Below are 13,947 nucleotides of genomic sequence, written 5' to 3'. Positions count from 1 at the left end.
CTCCTGCCATCTTTTTCCTGTCTCTTACTTATCATTACATTGCCACCCTGGTCCCTCCGGTTCTCTTTGTGCCTCCTGCATGCTTCTGGTTTATTTCAACCTTTTTTGGTTAAGGTCATTTCTTCTGCTGGGAAAGTTCTCTCTCTTCTCACGACCTGAATCTATCACTTGCTCAAGGGTGCTTTAGCTGTCACTCATCGTCAAGAGTCTCTGACCCGTCAGTCTCACTCTGTGTTTCCCCAAACATTTGCACGCCCGATTCACAGTCCATCACCTTGCACTTGTTAGCATATTGATCTGAGCTTACACTCTGCCATTGGTTTTCGTTAACATCTGCAAGCACTCTCCGTAGAGACTGCACTCTACAGAATTTCTGTGAACCAGGTAAAGGCTCAAAACTTTTTCTTGATGAGTGGGCACCAAGTGGGAACTCCAACTGTCCATCCATGAACTCCTCACTGCTCTCCCATGGCACCAGGTGTGTGTGCTGCCATTTGCCCTGACTTCCCAAAGGCTCCCAATTCCAGTTCAGCGTATTCAAAGAGGTGGCCCCTAGCTAGGAACAGATTTCTTATTTCATAATAGAAAATGGGCAAAGGAACATTTGCTTTATAGAATTATTTTTCTTACTATTTCAGTGTTAGAGTTTAACACTCTTCATCCCTATCTCACCCTACTTTACCTGGAAGTCCTTAGAAAAATCATCCCTGGCAGGTGGTTGAGCCAGCTGCTTCACCAACACAAGACCTTCTGTTTCATTTTTGGTCAGTTTTATTTATTCAACAGGTCCTTATCTTATCAAATCAAGTTTATCTCCTTTATAACTTCTACCCGATTGGTCCCAGGTCTCTGTTTTCAGCACAGCACTTCATGAGTCAATGGAAATACTTTACAAGTGGATTTTCAACTATCTGTTTCCATCTCTTTCTCCACCCACTTGGCTCTGAGCTCCTGGACAGCAGGGACCATGCTCTGCTCAACTCTGCACATCCCTAATCCCTGACACACGTGCGCTGTTCGTGCTGGTAGAATGAATGAATGCAATGCACGCATGAATGAAATGTCAGGAATCACACACAAGCTGAGACAAGATGAATGACAGCTCAGAAGAAGGTTACTCCCTTTTTCCTTGACAGAACTTCATCCATTTGAATGTAGCTACTCTGCACAATCTTTATCCATGCCCACCCTCATCATCCAATAAGCGCTTGCAATTGCCTCAATAATTAATTCCTCCTATGATGCTTTCAAGAGCTCACAACATTCTAGTTGTCTCCCTGCCAGTAAACAGTTTATCAATTTCCCCCTTTAAACCGGAGCACCCAATCTGGGATTCAATATGATAGATGCGATCTAATTAGTTTACAAGAGCAATGTTGTGCTCCTGCTCAGAATTCAGTACCTAAATTACCTTGACCAACTCTGCTGAAACACATCCATTTTTGAGTCAGGACTGAATTTTAAATATTACATGTTGATGAATAGTGGTTATCTCTGGGGTAGAAGCTGAGATCAGAGGATTTTCAAACTTTAACTATCTACACACTGTTTTAATTATTTATACTAAGCAGGCACTACTTTTGTCATTAAAAGTCGATATGGATTTTTAAATGAGGTAATATTTACGATTGCCTTATGGAGTGCACCCAAGTCATATTGAAACCACTCGTGCTCTTCTCTCTTCTTTCGTATATATTTTTTCACCTGTCAACAAGTATTTGAGTAGCCATGGTGCCCAAGTGTGTCTCTCTAACTATGATCTAGTAGTCTAGCCAACCCAAACCCTAGACTATGAAATTTCTCTCTTCCTATCAATGTCAGAAAGCAGCTCACTTTAATTTGATTTCTCTCTTAAGGTCCATTAAAACCCGTAAGTTATGACTTGAGGTTTGTTCTGCCCTACGAGGGAGAACTCATACAGCACATTTCAGGAACGTTTCCTGGAGCTGGGGTCTCCCACACTTTGTTTCCTCCCAAATACAGCTGTGTTGCATGCTCTAGAGGGGACGGCTGGGTTAACAAGTAGAGCCAGATGACTGCAGATTAGAAAACGATGCCTAATTCTAGGCCATTACCAAGGGCAGCGCTCTGCATGTAGAACACACACTTCAAGCCCCGGAAGGCATCACTGCACGTGGCTCTGTTTTATCCCCCTGTGCCTAGTCTCAGGTCAAAACACTAGGTCATAAATCTTTGGGGAAAAAATGCCATTGGCAGCACAAGTTTCCAGGAATCACAGAGGCAGTGTGCTCATCAGCACCAAAGGATCCCTCCTGTGGGCGGAGGGCCCCCTGGGCAGCTCTGGCTGTGGCCGAGGCACCTCTTCAGCATCAGGAGAGCCAGTACATAAAGACCTCACCGCTCTCAGCACTGCCCTGGGCCTCAAGAGGCGTCACATGGTCCAGCTGTCGGCAGTGCTGACACTCGCACTTGCTAGTCCCTTGCTCCCCCTGTGACTCAGTTTCCACTTCTGTCCGATCGGTGGGAGGAGCAGCCTTTCCGGGCCTGCCCTATAGACAGATGATACCAGAGAGAGTGCTTCGTGCACAATAAAGCATAACATCAGTGAAGTACTGGGTCATGCACAATTATCCGTTTCACAACATGGAGGAGCATCTTGAGCACAGCGAGGTTAAGTGGCCTGCCCCAGGTCACAAGCCCGGGAGAAGCCCTGGTGACAGCAAAGGGTGAGGGTGAAGATGGTGACCACCCCACTCCCGCTCCCTGTCCTGGTACAGGAAGTGGGAGGGGAAAGGCTGGACCCCCTCTCCTGTCTGGGTAGGCTGCTTCCAAGAGTCTCTGGTTTCCAACCTGAAGGAGTTAGAGTCAATTACTGAAGTCCAGGAGCTAAGTTTCAGCTTTTAAAAGGCCAACCAGTTATTGTCAATACACTGCCCATGCCCAGCATCCTGTGTCATTATTTGGGGTTGAAATGATATCACCCCAGAGTGCTTGTGCCGGTTGGTTAGTTCAGGGGTCCTCAACCCTGGCTAGACGTTAATCACCTGGGGAGCTGTTCACGTGGTCCATGCCCAGGCTCTGCTCTGAGCCCATTAAACTGAAATCTCGGGGGGTGTTTACACTTTTTAAATCTCCCAGGTGATTCTCGCGTATAAGCAAGGTTGAAGACCCCAGGGGTGGCTGGTGGTGATCAGAAACCCAGGGGCAGCAATAGTGGGCCTTGATTAATTACACAGCAACCCTACTGAGGCACTCAGTTGAAATGAATCCCACCACAGGTGGATTACTACGGCTGGTGCTTACTGTGCACCTACTATATGCCAAGTCTAAATGTCTACACATATGAGCTCACTTAATTCCCTTAGGACCTATAGGCTTCCTCTGTTCTACAGATGAGAAAAACAGGCAGAGATCAGCGGCAACTTGCTCGTGTCATGGCTAAAATGTGGTGCAGACAGGATCTTAATCTCTGCCTTCTACTGCTTCTTGGTACAGAGCCATAAAACATGGGCCACCTTCAACTCGGTTTTGAATTAAAAGATCAAAGACCGTTGGGGACTGGTGAACAGTTTCTAATCCAAATGCCTGCAGAGACCCGGAGGTAAGACACCTGAGGGAGGCAGGCAGGTGTATATGCATATGGGGACACAGTGGCTGAGTGCTAGGAACGGTGGCAGACTGATGAGCACATGCCTGGGGAAGGGAGACAGCCGCCACCGACGACAGCACACTGCTGCCATGTGGGGAGGTGGGCCCAGTGCTGCTGGCTCTGCCAAGTTTTCAAAAGAGGCTGAAAATTGGATTTCTATGCAAAACCTGCAAATTTCCAAAATGTTGTCTCAAGCTTTAAAGCATGCTGTGTGGGGCAAAACACATCAGCGCGGCACCAGCTTCTGACCTCTAACACGATCTCTCCTCTCTGCTTACCTCTCTCTCTCCCCTCCTCTCTCTCTCTCTCTCACACACACACACACCCACCCCTCTCAATCCTTCACTTCAGATTTATTTAATGTCTTCTCTCGGATTGGATCTCTGTGATTAGAAACAGCAGACCCTGCCTTTCCTGCTTTCTAGGCAAAATTGGAATTGCTTACGTAACATATGGAGACCCTAATATAAATTTCCCCTAGGTTATTTTAATCAGCAGACTGCCTGTTGAATAAATGAATAAATAAACATTTATTAAACACTTATTCTCTCATTTGAGCTCACTGTAAGTCTCTGAAGGAAGATTTACTGTCCTCACTTTATAGTAAAATCTACTCATAATTCCTATGATCGCTACATAACTTAGATATAATTCAGGTCAAATCATATAAACAGAGGAACTCATTCCTATACTAAAAAGCCTTATATTGTAGGTCTATGAAACCAGTATTAGTCAGCTCTACAATAATAGCCTTGTAAAAGAATTTTGCCATATCCTATTACTATTACTCATGACTCTAATGAGATCTATGGAAAATTAAAATTAAAACACACACACACACACACACAGAAAACACCAAAAAGTTCTGGGTCAGAAAGGCCTTCCCTCTAATCACAACATAAGCAAACTGAAATGCATTTCAAAGACTTAATAATAGGTGATCTCTATTGAGCTCTTTCTATGCAGCAGGCACTAATTAGGCATGAGGTTCTGTATATGTATAATATTTACATTTATAAATGGATTCAATGAATCCTTATAACAACTGTATGCGATAGGAACTACTGCCACTGAAGACGAGGAAATGGAGGACAGGGGAGATAGGTAATGTGACCAACAACACACAACTAGACAGTGGCTGAGCTGGGATGTGGACAGCCTGGGCCCACAGTCTGTACACTTGACCACTACCCTATGAACTTCAAAGGCGGCTGAGCTCTCCATTTGCACAGAAGTCCTCCTACTGTAGACAGGAGGCAAAGCTTCGCCCTCTCACTGCGAAACAACAACAAAGCTTTCTAAACGACACCCCTAGACAACCTAAGACACCAGCAGTGTACCACCAGACAAGACCTAGCACCCAGTGGTTCGTTTCAAAAGCTCAAATCAGCGCCGTGAGGCTGGTCAACCGTGGAGAAGATCATTTTCACCTGGCCTTCTCCAGGCCCCTTTGAAGGCCGGCTTCTACACAGCACTCAGAACAATTCACCCCAAGGCCCCCGTCTTCCTCCCACCTCTTGTCTTTTCTCCTTGACACTTTGCATCTAACGGGGTGGTCTAACCACTTTTCTAACCCGTGCAGAAATTATCAGAGAGAAAAGTTATTTTAGGGGCTATGTCTCTAGGCTGCGGGCTCCGAGAAGGTTCACGTATTTATTGCTTGCTGGGAGTTCAAACTTGGCTGAATTTAGATTTTCTTAAAAACAGAAACAGAGGGTAGCTAAGCTGTGGTCACTTCCTAACCCTGGAGGAGCAGAGTCGTAGTGGCTGTCTGTTGGGAGGGAGGGAATGGAAACAATCCCCTTTGTAGGCACACCGAATCGGCTGCATTGAACAGGACCCCAGGTCACTCTGGGAAAAGCACAGTTGCTAAAGGCCACATTCTGACCTCAGACCGTGGGCGCCTATCACTGCATATTTTATAAAATTGGCTACAGTGCAGCCTCTGTGTGTGGATGCACAGTGAAGCTGACTTTTATATAAGAAGAGCAGTAGGCACCCAGCAGTTCCAGATGAGTAACGAGCCACAGTCTGATCTTAATTTATGAAGCTATCTTGTCACCACAGCAGTTCTAGCCCAGGTGAGTCCATAGGGAGTGGTGAAGTCTCCTGAGAGTCCCCTGCTCCAGCACCTATCAGACACTAATCCCCAACAGCATCAAAATATATCATTTACAGAGAGAGGACCGAAATACAAAACTTGCTCTCAAAGAGGAGGGAGAACGCAGCCAGAAACTTCAGCCCATCAAGTACTCTTAGCTATTTCTAAAGTCTGTGTTTCGCACATTACTTTCTTATACGATATGACAGCAGACATTTCGGCTACCATGAACCATGCAGTGTTCTGTACACTTAACCTTAGATGGTAGGAATTACTGAGCTACTCCGAACAGAGCAGGAGACAGAGAAGAGTACATCAGAAAGAGCAAACAACATCATCATTTACAATCTATCCCTCTAAAACAATAACTCTAGGAGTAGCTTGACTAAGCCAAAACAGCGATGAAATCTGGTGGCAAAAACTCATGTCTTACCATAACCAGGCCTCCTTTGAATGTCTTTCCAATCACATGAACCCAAATCTTTTATTTCACCAAATGCCCTTAGTCTTATAAAACCTAGGCTAGAAATCCTTCAATGCACCCAGAAGTCCTATTTTGTAGGTCACACTCTCATTATCTTTTTCAGCAATCAGCCTGATTAAATTATAGAAAATTACTAATCCATCACTCGGAATGGGGAGCCCAGCTCCAGCCTGTTCTGTTTGTTTTTCCTCCTTCTATTCTAATATTCCAGTAGATCCTTAGAAATGAAGAGCAGAGGCGGCCAGGGCACCCTGAAACAAGGAGGCCGAGAGACATATATTAACCTGGACTTGGGGGAGGGTGTCCTTGGACTTTCACAAAGGGTGTTCACAGAAGCCAAGCAAGCTCCACACAGGGCAGGCGTGTGGGTTCCACCACCACTTCCATCATACCCTGTGCGAAGGCCCTAATGTAGATGTGCCTCCCTCCCCCACCAAGTCACACTTCATCCTCAGTGTGACCGTACAAAGTGCAGCCTTTGAGTAAGTCGAAGGGCAGTGCCCTGATGAATAGGATTAGTGTCCTCATAAAAGAGGCCCAAGGGAGGCCCCAGGAAGAAGGCACTGCCATTAAAACAGAAGAGCCCGTACCAGGTGCTGAATCTGCTGCTACCTTGATCTTGAACTTCCCACCCACCAGAATTGTAATAAATTTCTAGCATTTATAAACTACCCAGTCTTAAGATAGTTTCTAGTAGAGGCCAAACAAAGACACCTTGTCGTTTTTGAGTCCAGACATACCATTTTGCATATAAATGACCACAGAGAGTGAAACTGGCTGAGAGGTTTTTCTCTTCTGTGAAACTAACTCATCCAGACAAAATCCGAATCCAAGCTCCTGGGATTATTCAAACAACTAGTTTACCAACCCAACCAGGCACCACGTATTTCTTTTTTTTTTTTTTTCTTTTTGTAAATATTTATTTATTTAGTTGAAAGGCAAAGTTACAGAGAGTGAGAGAGGGAGAAAGAGAGGTCTTCCATCCTCTGGTTCACTCCCCAAATGCCCGCAACAGCTGGAGCTGGGCCAAGGAGCCAGGAGTTTCCTCCAGGTCTCCATGGGTGCAGGGGCCCATTCTCCACTGCTTTCCCAAGCACATTAACAAGGAGCTGGATCAGAAGTGGAACAGCCAGGACTTGAACCAGCGCCCATATGGGATGCCAGAGTCACAGGCGGTGGCTTTACCTGCTGTGCCACAATGCCGGCCCCAACACCATGTACTTCTACTCTGAACTGTCCGACCAGAACATGCAGATATTAACAGGAAGTCTTGGATTTTAAACCGACTTTTGTCCACAAGAGAAACCAGCCTGGTCACTCCACCCCCACACACTCTCCCTTAGGCTTATCCACACTTTGGTCCACCTCATTTCCCAAGCCTCTCAAGACAGAGATTTTCTGCACTTCCCTTGGAACTTTCCTAATAGAGGCCGCTCAAAGTCTCTAAAATCTCAAATGCACAGCAAGCTCTAACACTAGCCGAAAGCTGTCCAATTTATACTTCTCCAACATGATTTATTAACACTTTGTGTAGACAGACGTGTCATCTCACACCAGCTGTGTCATCCCCAGAGTGAGATGGCAGCACACAGATAGATTAAAAATCAATTTTTTTTTATTAGAAACTATTTGGAAGCATTAGCAGGAATGTGATTTTGAGCCACCTTCCTGATTTTAACAGGAAAGCCTGGCGATAGCTTACTTGCCGTCTTAGGAATATGTGGAGGTTCTTTCCAGAGAACAGCGAGGCATTATTACCTGGCATCAACCTACACTGCTTCTTGTAGTTCAGAATCATTAGCCCGGGCTGACAGGATCAGGGAAATATTTTGCTACTTCAGACTGCAATTTCTTCCCGTGCATTTCCTGCCACAGTTAGTCAGGAGGCATTGCCTGGTCACTGGGCAAATTAGTAAGACTGAACAGGGAGACGGAGCTACAGCTTCCACCATCTTTTATCATCTTTTATCTTTGTTATCAGCCATAGAAAGTTTCAGAAAACAATCAAAATACAGGACCCTGTTGCTTTTCCGTCATTTTGCTTCTCAATTTTACTAGAAAGCAAGACAGAGTTTTTTTTGTTAAAGTTCTGTTACCGAAGCTACACAATCTCTGACTTGTGGCTGTGACCCACAACTGGGGAAACAATGAAAATACTGCAACAGTAAAACAACTTTCATGAACTTTTCCTTTGTGCTCCTCCTTGGGTCCAGGCACCGGACAAACTTCCAGGGATAAATAAAATAGGCTCTACACTCACACGTGTGTGCTAAGACGAAGCTAATGAAGAAATCTTGAAAGTGCTGATCAGCAGTGATGAATGGATTTGCTGAAGCACCTTCAGTGTGAGACCCCAAATGTGATCCTGTCCATAAGGTCCCCAGGCCTGGGCCTGGCAGACTGTCACAGTATCAGTTTCCCTCTCTTTCTCTTTCTCAGGCTAACACTTAAGTTAGGCAGCTGGGGTTCACCTAACATAAGCGTGTGGTATAGCCTAAAGGATGTCTAGGAGATTTTTTTTTTTAAATATATGATATGGGACTTTGTTTATGGAAAGAACTTTTATAAAGCAGTCAACAGCAGTAGAGTCATAGTTAAACCCCCCAAAATAATGATTATTGCTCCAGGATGAGAAACAGAGGCTTTCTTTTGAGTAAGAGTTTTTATGTCACCCCTCAAAGGTATGCACCCCACTCTCTGCTGTGAGTTTAGCACCCTTTGCTAAGGGTCATCTCCAAAAGTTAATCAGAACTTCCTTGATTTACAGGCAGTGGGATCACAATCCAACCCTATAGGTCAGGCCAATTTTTTTTTCTATAAATGTACAAGGCCCACCTAACAAACACAAAACCAAACACATGCAAACCTGCACAAGCACACACATGTACACACCCCCACCCCCACACATTTCTCTCGCACAGACACATACACACACAGGCATTCAGAGGCAAGAAGGAAATGACTGTGTAGAATTTTAAATCAGAAACCCAAAGCTTAGGTTAGTAGTGTCAGGTTAAAGGCTCACCCATCTCCAAAGCTAATTCGCTTCTGAACACTCCCACGGGTGTCTCGGCGAACAGAGGGAGCTAGGAAACCTTAGCAGGCCGGAGCCTAGCCTGGGGAATTGCTGGCACTCTGTGCCAGGGGCTGAGGCTCACCCCAGACTTGGTATCAGATAATACCAAGGGCTAGTCTGGATTTCCAGGACTAATCCACTCGAGGGTGGAACTTCCAGGTTCCCTGGAGTCTGTGCTGTCTGGTGGGAGGGCTGCGGGTTTTGTCCATCCAGGCTGTGCCTGGCCAGTATTACACTTAATAATGCAGAGATGAACTCAAACACACGGAAAAGAGTCTCTCAGTAGCGACCGTGTAGGCTTTAGAACTGTTTAGTCATGCGGCTGGCGGAACCAGAGGCAAGGAGAGACCAAAGAGGAAATGAAAAGCATTCCAAAATTTTCTATACATTCAGTTTGCACTCGTTTTCTTTTGCATTCTAACTTGCACTGTGCAGGTTCTATGGATTCTTAAAAACAATACCAATAATAGCTGTTAACCACTCTAGAATTTACTCAGTAGAGCGCAACACTCCAACCTATTACACCCATCACTCCTTTCTTTTAGGGTCAACTTCTAGCTCTGTCTCTCTAACTTGTTAAAACCCCAGCATGCCTTCTATCAGGCAACTTTAATCCCTAGACTTCCTACATTTTAATACAAAACAAATCCATCCTCCATATATAAACAAACAAGCAAACCGCTAAACATTAGAACTGGGATTCAGGTCCACAATTAAGCATATTCGACATTAAATACAAATTAAGACACTAATTCCCGCCCCCCGCCCCCCCCCCCGCCACTCCCCTCCTCCCCGTCAATATTTATGACATCGACAGCACTTGCCAGTTTTTTCAAGACTCACTGGGCACTTAGCAAGCCCTGGGTTACTGTGACTGAATTGCAAAATACACCATTTGCCCAGAAATTGCTCTTAGTCCAAATGCAAATTGCTTACAAAACATGTGTAAACCATGCTTGGAGCAGGCGGCACACATCCACAAAAATCCATTCAATGCAAAGGTAAGTGGAAAAGCTTCGCAAATTAAGGCTGGAGGGACATTTACGGTGTTTCCAGAGGTAATTGCTTCTTACTTCGGTAAAAAGTGGCTTTATGTGACTGGAAGAGGGAGGGGATTTTTTTTTTTTTTTTGAGTGGATAACAGTATTCAATTAGAGAACAGGGTGGGAGAGCCCACTCTCAAAATATAACTTAATCACCAGGCACCAAGGCGCAGGAGAGGCCCACGGAGCACTCGAGCTAAAATGGAGCCTGAATTTCCTCTCAGACAGAGAGGGTAGTCGCAGGAGGTCAGGGTCAAGGTCACCAGCAGGGCAGGCTGCAGCTGCCCGGCTGCGCTCCACACAACGGGACGGAAGGCGTTCCATCTCCGTCACAGCCCAAACAGATAAATCCCTTCTCCTCTCCCACCCTCCCTCTCACCCCGTCAGTATTTTTTTTTTTTTTTAAGGCAGGGGGAGAGAAGGGAAAAATGACCAAATAACCTCACCGCCCTGGTTTTCACACACAAGCTCACCAGCTCCCAAAGTTGCCATCTAAGGGCAAGTTCGCAGGGAACACTGAAGCCCATTTTGTCCGAGCAGGGCAGGCCTCCCCCGACCCCCCGCCCCCACCCCCACCCCCGCAAGGCTTCCCCCCGCCGCCTCCTCCCCGGCCTCCCCCGCACGCCCCCGGCTGGGGCCCGGCAGCGCGGCGGGCCGGCCATGTGCACGCACACACTCCGCCACCAAGTGCGGCGAGTCGCCCGGCCCCCGGTCGGCCGCCGCCTGCCAGGGATTTCATGTGCATATAGATTACATATGTGATATTATCCTCAGAACCTCTAGCGGGCAGGCAAAGAAAGGGCTGCACCGGGGCTTTTTTTTTTTTTTTAAAGGAAGGGGAAAAAAAGCACAACCCCAGCCCTGCGCGTCGACTCCTGCGTACCGGGAAAGGGAAAGAAAAAAAGAGGAATGTTTGCGGAGCGAGCTGACTGCCTGCAAGTGCCCTTGCTCGCCACTTCGGCCGCGGCCCCGGGCAGCCCCGCGCCCCCCTCGCCGCCCCGGCGCTCCCCCGGGCCGGGCCCCGCCGCGGCGATTCCGTGCGGGGGGGAGATCGATCGCGCTGCCTGTCTGCAGCGGAAACGCACACTCTCGCGCGCAGCCCGAGCCCGAGACACCATAACCTTAACCCTTCCCCCACCCTCCGTGAACTTCAGGTGACCGACCACGTCGGCCTGACACCCGGGCGGGCGGGCGGGCGCTCCGGCTCCGCTCCCCCCACCCCCAGCCCAGCCCGGGTTTTTGCAGGATCGGCTCCCGGCAGCGCCAAACCGCCGGCAGAGAGGGGAGCGGCGCTGGTGGGGGGTGGGGGGGGAGCGAGAGGAGAAATTGACCCTCCGTCTCCCCCGACCCCTCCCTCCGGCGCCTCCCGCGTCCCCTCCTCCCGTCACCCCGCCCCACGCCTTCTCCCCTGCCCCCTCTTCCCTGCATTCAAGGAGCCGGGCGGCCCCGGGGGATATTTTTAGTTGCTTCTTTCTCCTGCACTTTTAGCTTTAGCAGCATCTCGGAACACTCAAAGCGGAGAAAGATTGGGGCGGGGGGGGGGGGGGAGCTGGAGAGGGAGTGGGGGAAAAGTTAAGAGTCTCGCAAAGAAAAGGCGGAGGGCGGGCGCTGAGGGACCGGGGGCGCGGGTGGAGGAGGGGACGGGGACCGGGCCGTGCCGCCGGGTGTGTGTCTCCAGTTGGTGTGTGTGGCTGCCGCCCGGGAGGGCTGCGATGCACTTTAGTCCTGGACTCTGCTCGGGCTCGCCGGGGAGGGGGGTTCTGGGCGCCCGAAGTCTCGCCCGGCTCCGTCTGCTCCCACTGACCCCGCATTTTATTGCGGCCAGGAGCCCTGCGCCTCCCTCCCCTCGCCTCTGCAGGGACCTCGCGCGCCGCGAGCCGCCCTGCCTCCTGCCTCCCTCCGCCTCGGCGCAGCTCCCGCACCCCACATCCGCCCGCCCGCTGCCCGGCCTCGCCCCCCGCCCGGCCGCCCCGCAACACCCGCGCGCCCCCACCCCCTCCACCTCTGCGCCCCGGCGCGCCCCCTCGCCCCGGCGCCGCGGGAGCAGCCCGCCCGGCGGCGCGTGTGTGCCCGTGTGTTTGTGTGCGGTGCCCCCACACCCTCCCCGGCCGCTCCCGCCTCGCCCGCCCCCGACTCCCCTCCTCCGCCGCCGCCGCCTCCACCTCCGCCTCCTCCTGCTCCAGCCGCCGCCGCCGCCGCTGCCGCCGGCGGCTCCGGGGCCGACCAACCCCGGCGCAACCTTTAGCCGGAGACGGACCTCTCCCTGGATCCCGAGCCCGGCGGCCGGCCGCGCGCCCTCGCCCCGGCACCCCCCAAACGCCATGTCACGGCCCCCAGCCCTCCGCGCGCCCCGACCCCCGCACCCTCGGGCACCGGGATCCACAAGGAATTTTTTTTTTTTTTTAAAGATTCCAACCTCTCCCACCTCCTCCTCCTCCACCACCACCACCACCCCCCCATTAAAAAACCCCCGGCATCCACACTACTCCCCTCCTCCCTTCTCCCGCCCCCTCCCCCCAGCAACCCGGAGTGAGGAGGGGGAGGGGGAGGGAACGGGGAGAAAAAGCCCGATCTGAAGGGAAAAAAGAGGGGGGGTGAGAGAAAGAAAGAAAAAGAGAGAGAGAATAGAAAGGGCACGGGGCTGATCATCACCAACATGGCTGCCTCAGCATAGACCTAAACGAGGAGTAACCCGGGCTGTGTCTTTGTCAGTTTCACCTCTGTAACCCTAAACTAATGCAGAAAACAACGGAGGAGGCTGCGGAGGGGAAAGAGGAGAGGGAGGGCGAGAAAATGGCACGAGAGGAGGTGGAGAAGGGATGACTTACGTGAGGGAAGGCGCTTGGGCTGCTCCTGCTTCCTCCTGGGCATTTTCCCCCTTTTCTCACATTCTCCTCCTCGGTTAATGTGAGATCAAATAAACCCCCGTGGGGGCAGAGGCAGACACTGGCAGGAGCGGGGAGGTAGTTGGGGGGCGGGCGGGCGGGCAGGGGGAAACCCCTTCTCTCCGCTGTGGGCAATGGGTTGAAGCTGGTTTCCTGGAGCCAGAAGAGGGGTTTTCTTCTTTTCTTTCCTTTCTTTCTTTTTTTTTTTTTTTCTTTCTTTTTTTTTTTTTTTAAAATTTTTGGTCGTGCACCTGGCTTGTCCGCGAGCGTAATATTCTTCAATGGAAACGGATCTAATAGGTGTGAGTGTGTGTGTGTCCTGTGCTCGCGTGTGTGATGGGAGGTATAAATAAATGAGTGCCGGTGCGGCGGTGTCTATGGCCGCGCTCTGTGTCTCCGAGCCCCTAACACTAATGTCGGGATCAAAGGGCAGCGGCGGCGGCAGCACAGCTCGCAGCTCGCTCTCTCGCTCGCTCGCTCTCTTTCTCGCTCTCTCTCTCCTCTCGCGCGCTCTCTCTCTCTCTCTCTCTGTCACACACACACACTCACACACACACAGAAGCACAGACTGAGGGAAAGAGCGAGAGCTAGACACACACGCGCGCGCACACACACACATACACACACACAGCCAAGAGGAAGGTGCCCTAGGCTCCCAGGGCGGACTCAGCTTCAGATTTACAACCGCTCGGTCTGCAGAGACTGGGGGGCGCGCGCGCGGGGGTGGGATGGAGTTCTTCGCGTCTAT

General features: G+C 49.9%; 1 protein-coding gene across 11 annotated transcripts in view; it reads right to left on the bottom strand.

The window, feature by feature from the left end:
* The window catches only part of ZNF827 (zinc finger protein 827), a 185,580-nt gene extending 172,294 nt beyond the window's left edge, over positions 1–13,286 (bottom strand). For all 11 annotated transcript variants that reach the window (XR_009866625.1, XR_009866624.1, XM_062199530.1 and 8 more), the window contains exon 1: positions 13,143–13,286. Coding sequence is in view for 9 of the 11 variants with exons in the window: in XM_062199530.1 (XP_062055514.1) it covers positions 13,143–13,185 (43 nt within the window). In the remaining 2 variants the exon portion in view is untranslated. The remainder of the gene's footprint in view (positions 1–13,142) is intronic.
* Between the last annotated feature and the right edge of the window lie 661 nt (positions 13,287–13,947).

This window comes from Lepus europaeus, chromosome 8, assembly GCF_033115175.1.
Source record: "Lepus europaeus isolate LE1 chromosome 8, mLepTim1.pri, whole genome shotgun sequence".
In the NCBI taxonomy this organism is placed as follows: domain Eukaryota; kingdom Metazoa; phylum Chordata; class Mammalia; order Lagomorpha; family Leporidae; genus Lepus; species Lepus europaeus.
The sequence above is the reverse complement of the archived record's forward strand: the minus strand, read 5'-3'. Positions and strand labels throughout refer to the sequence as shown.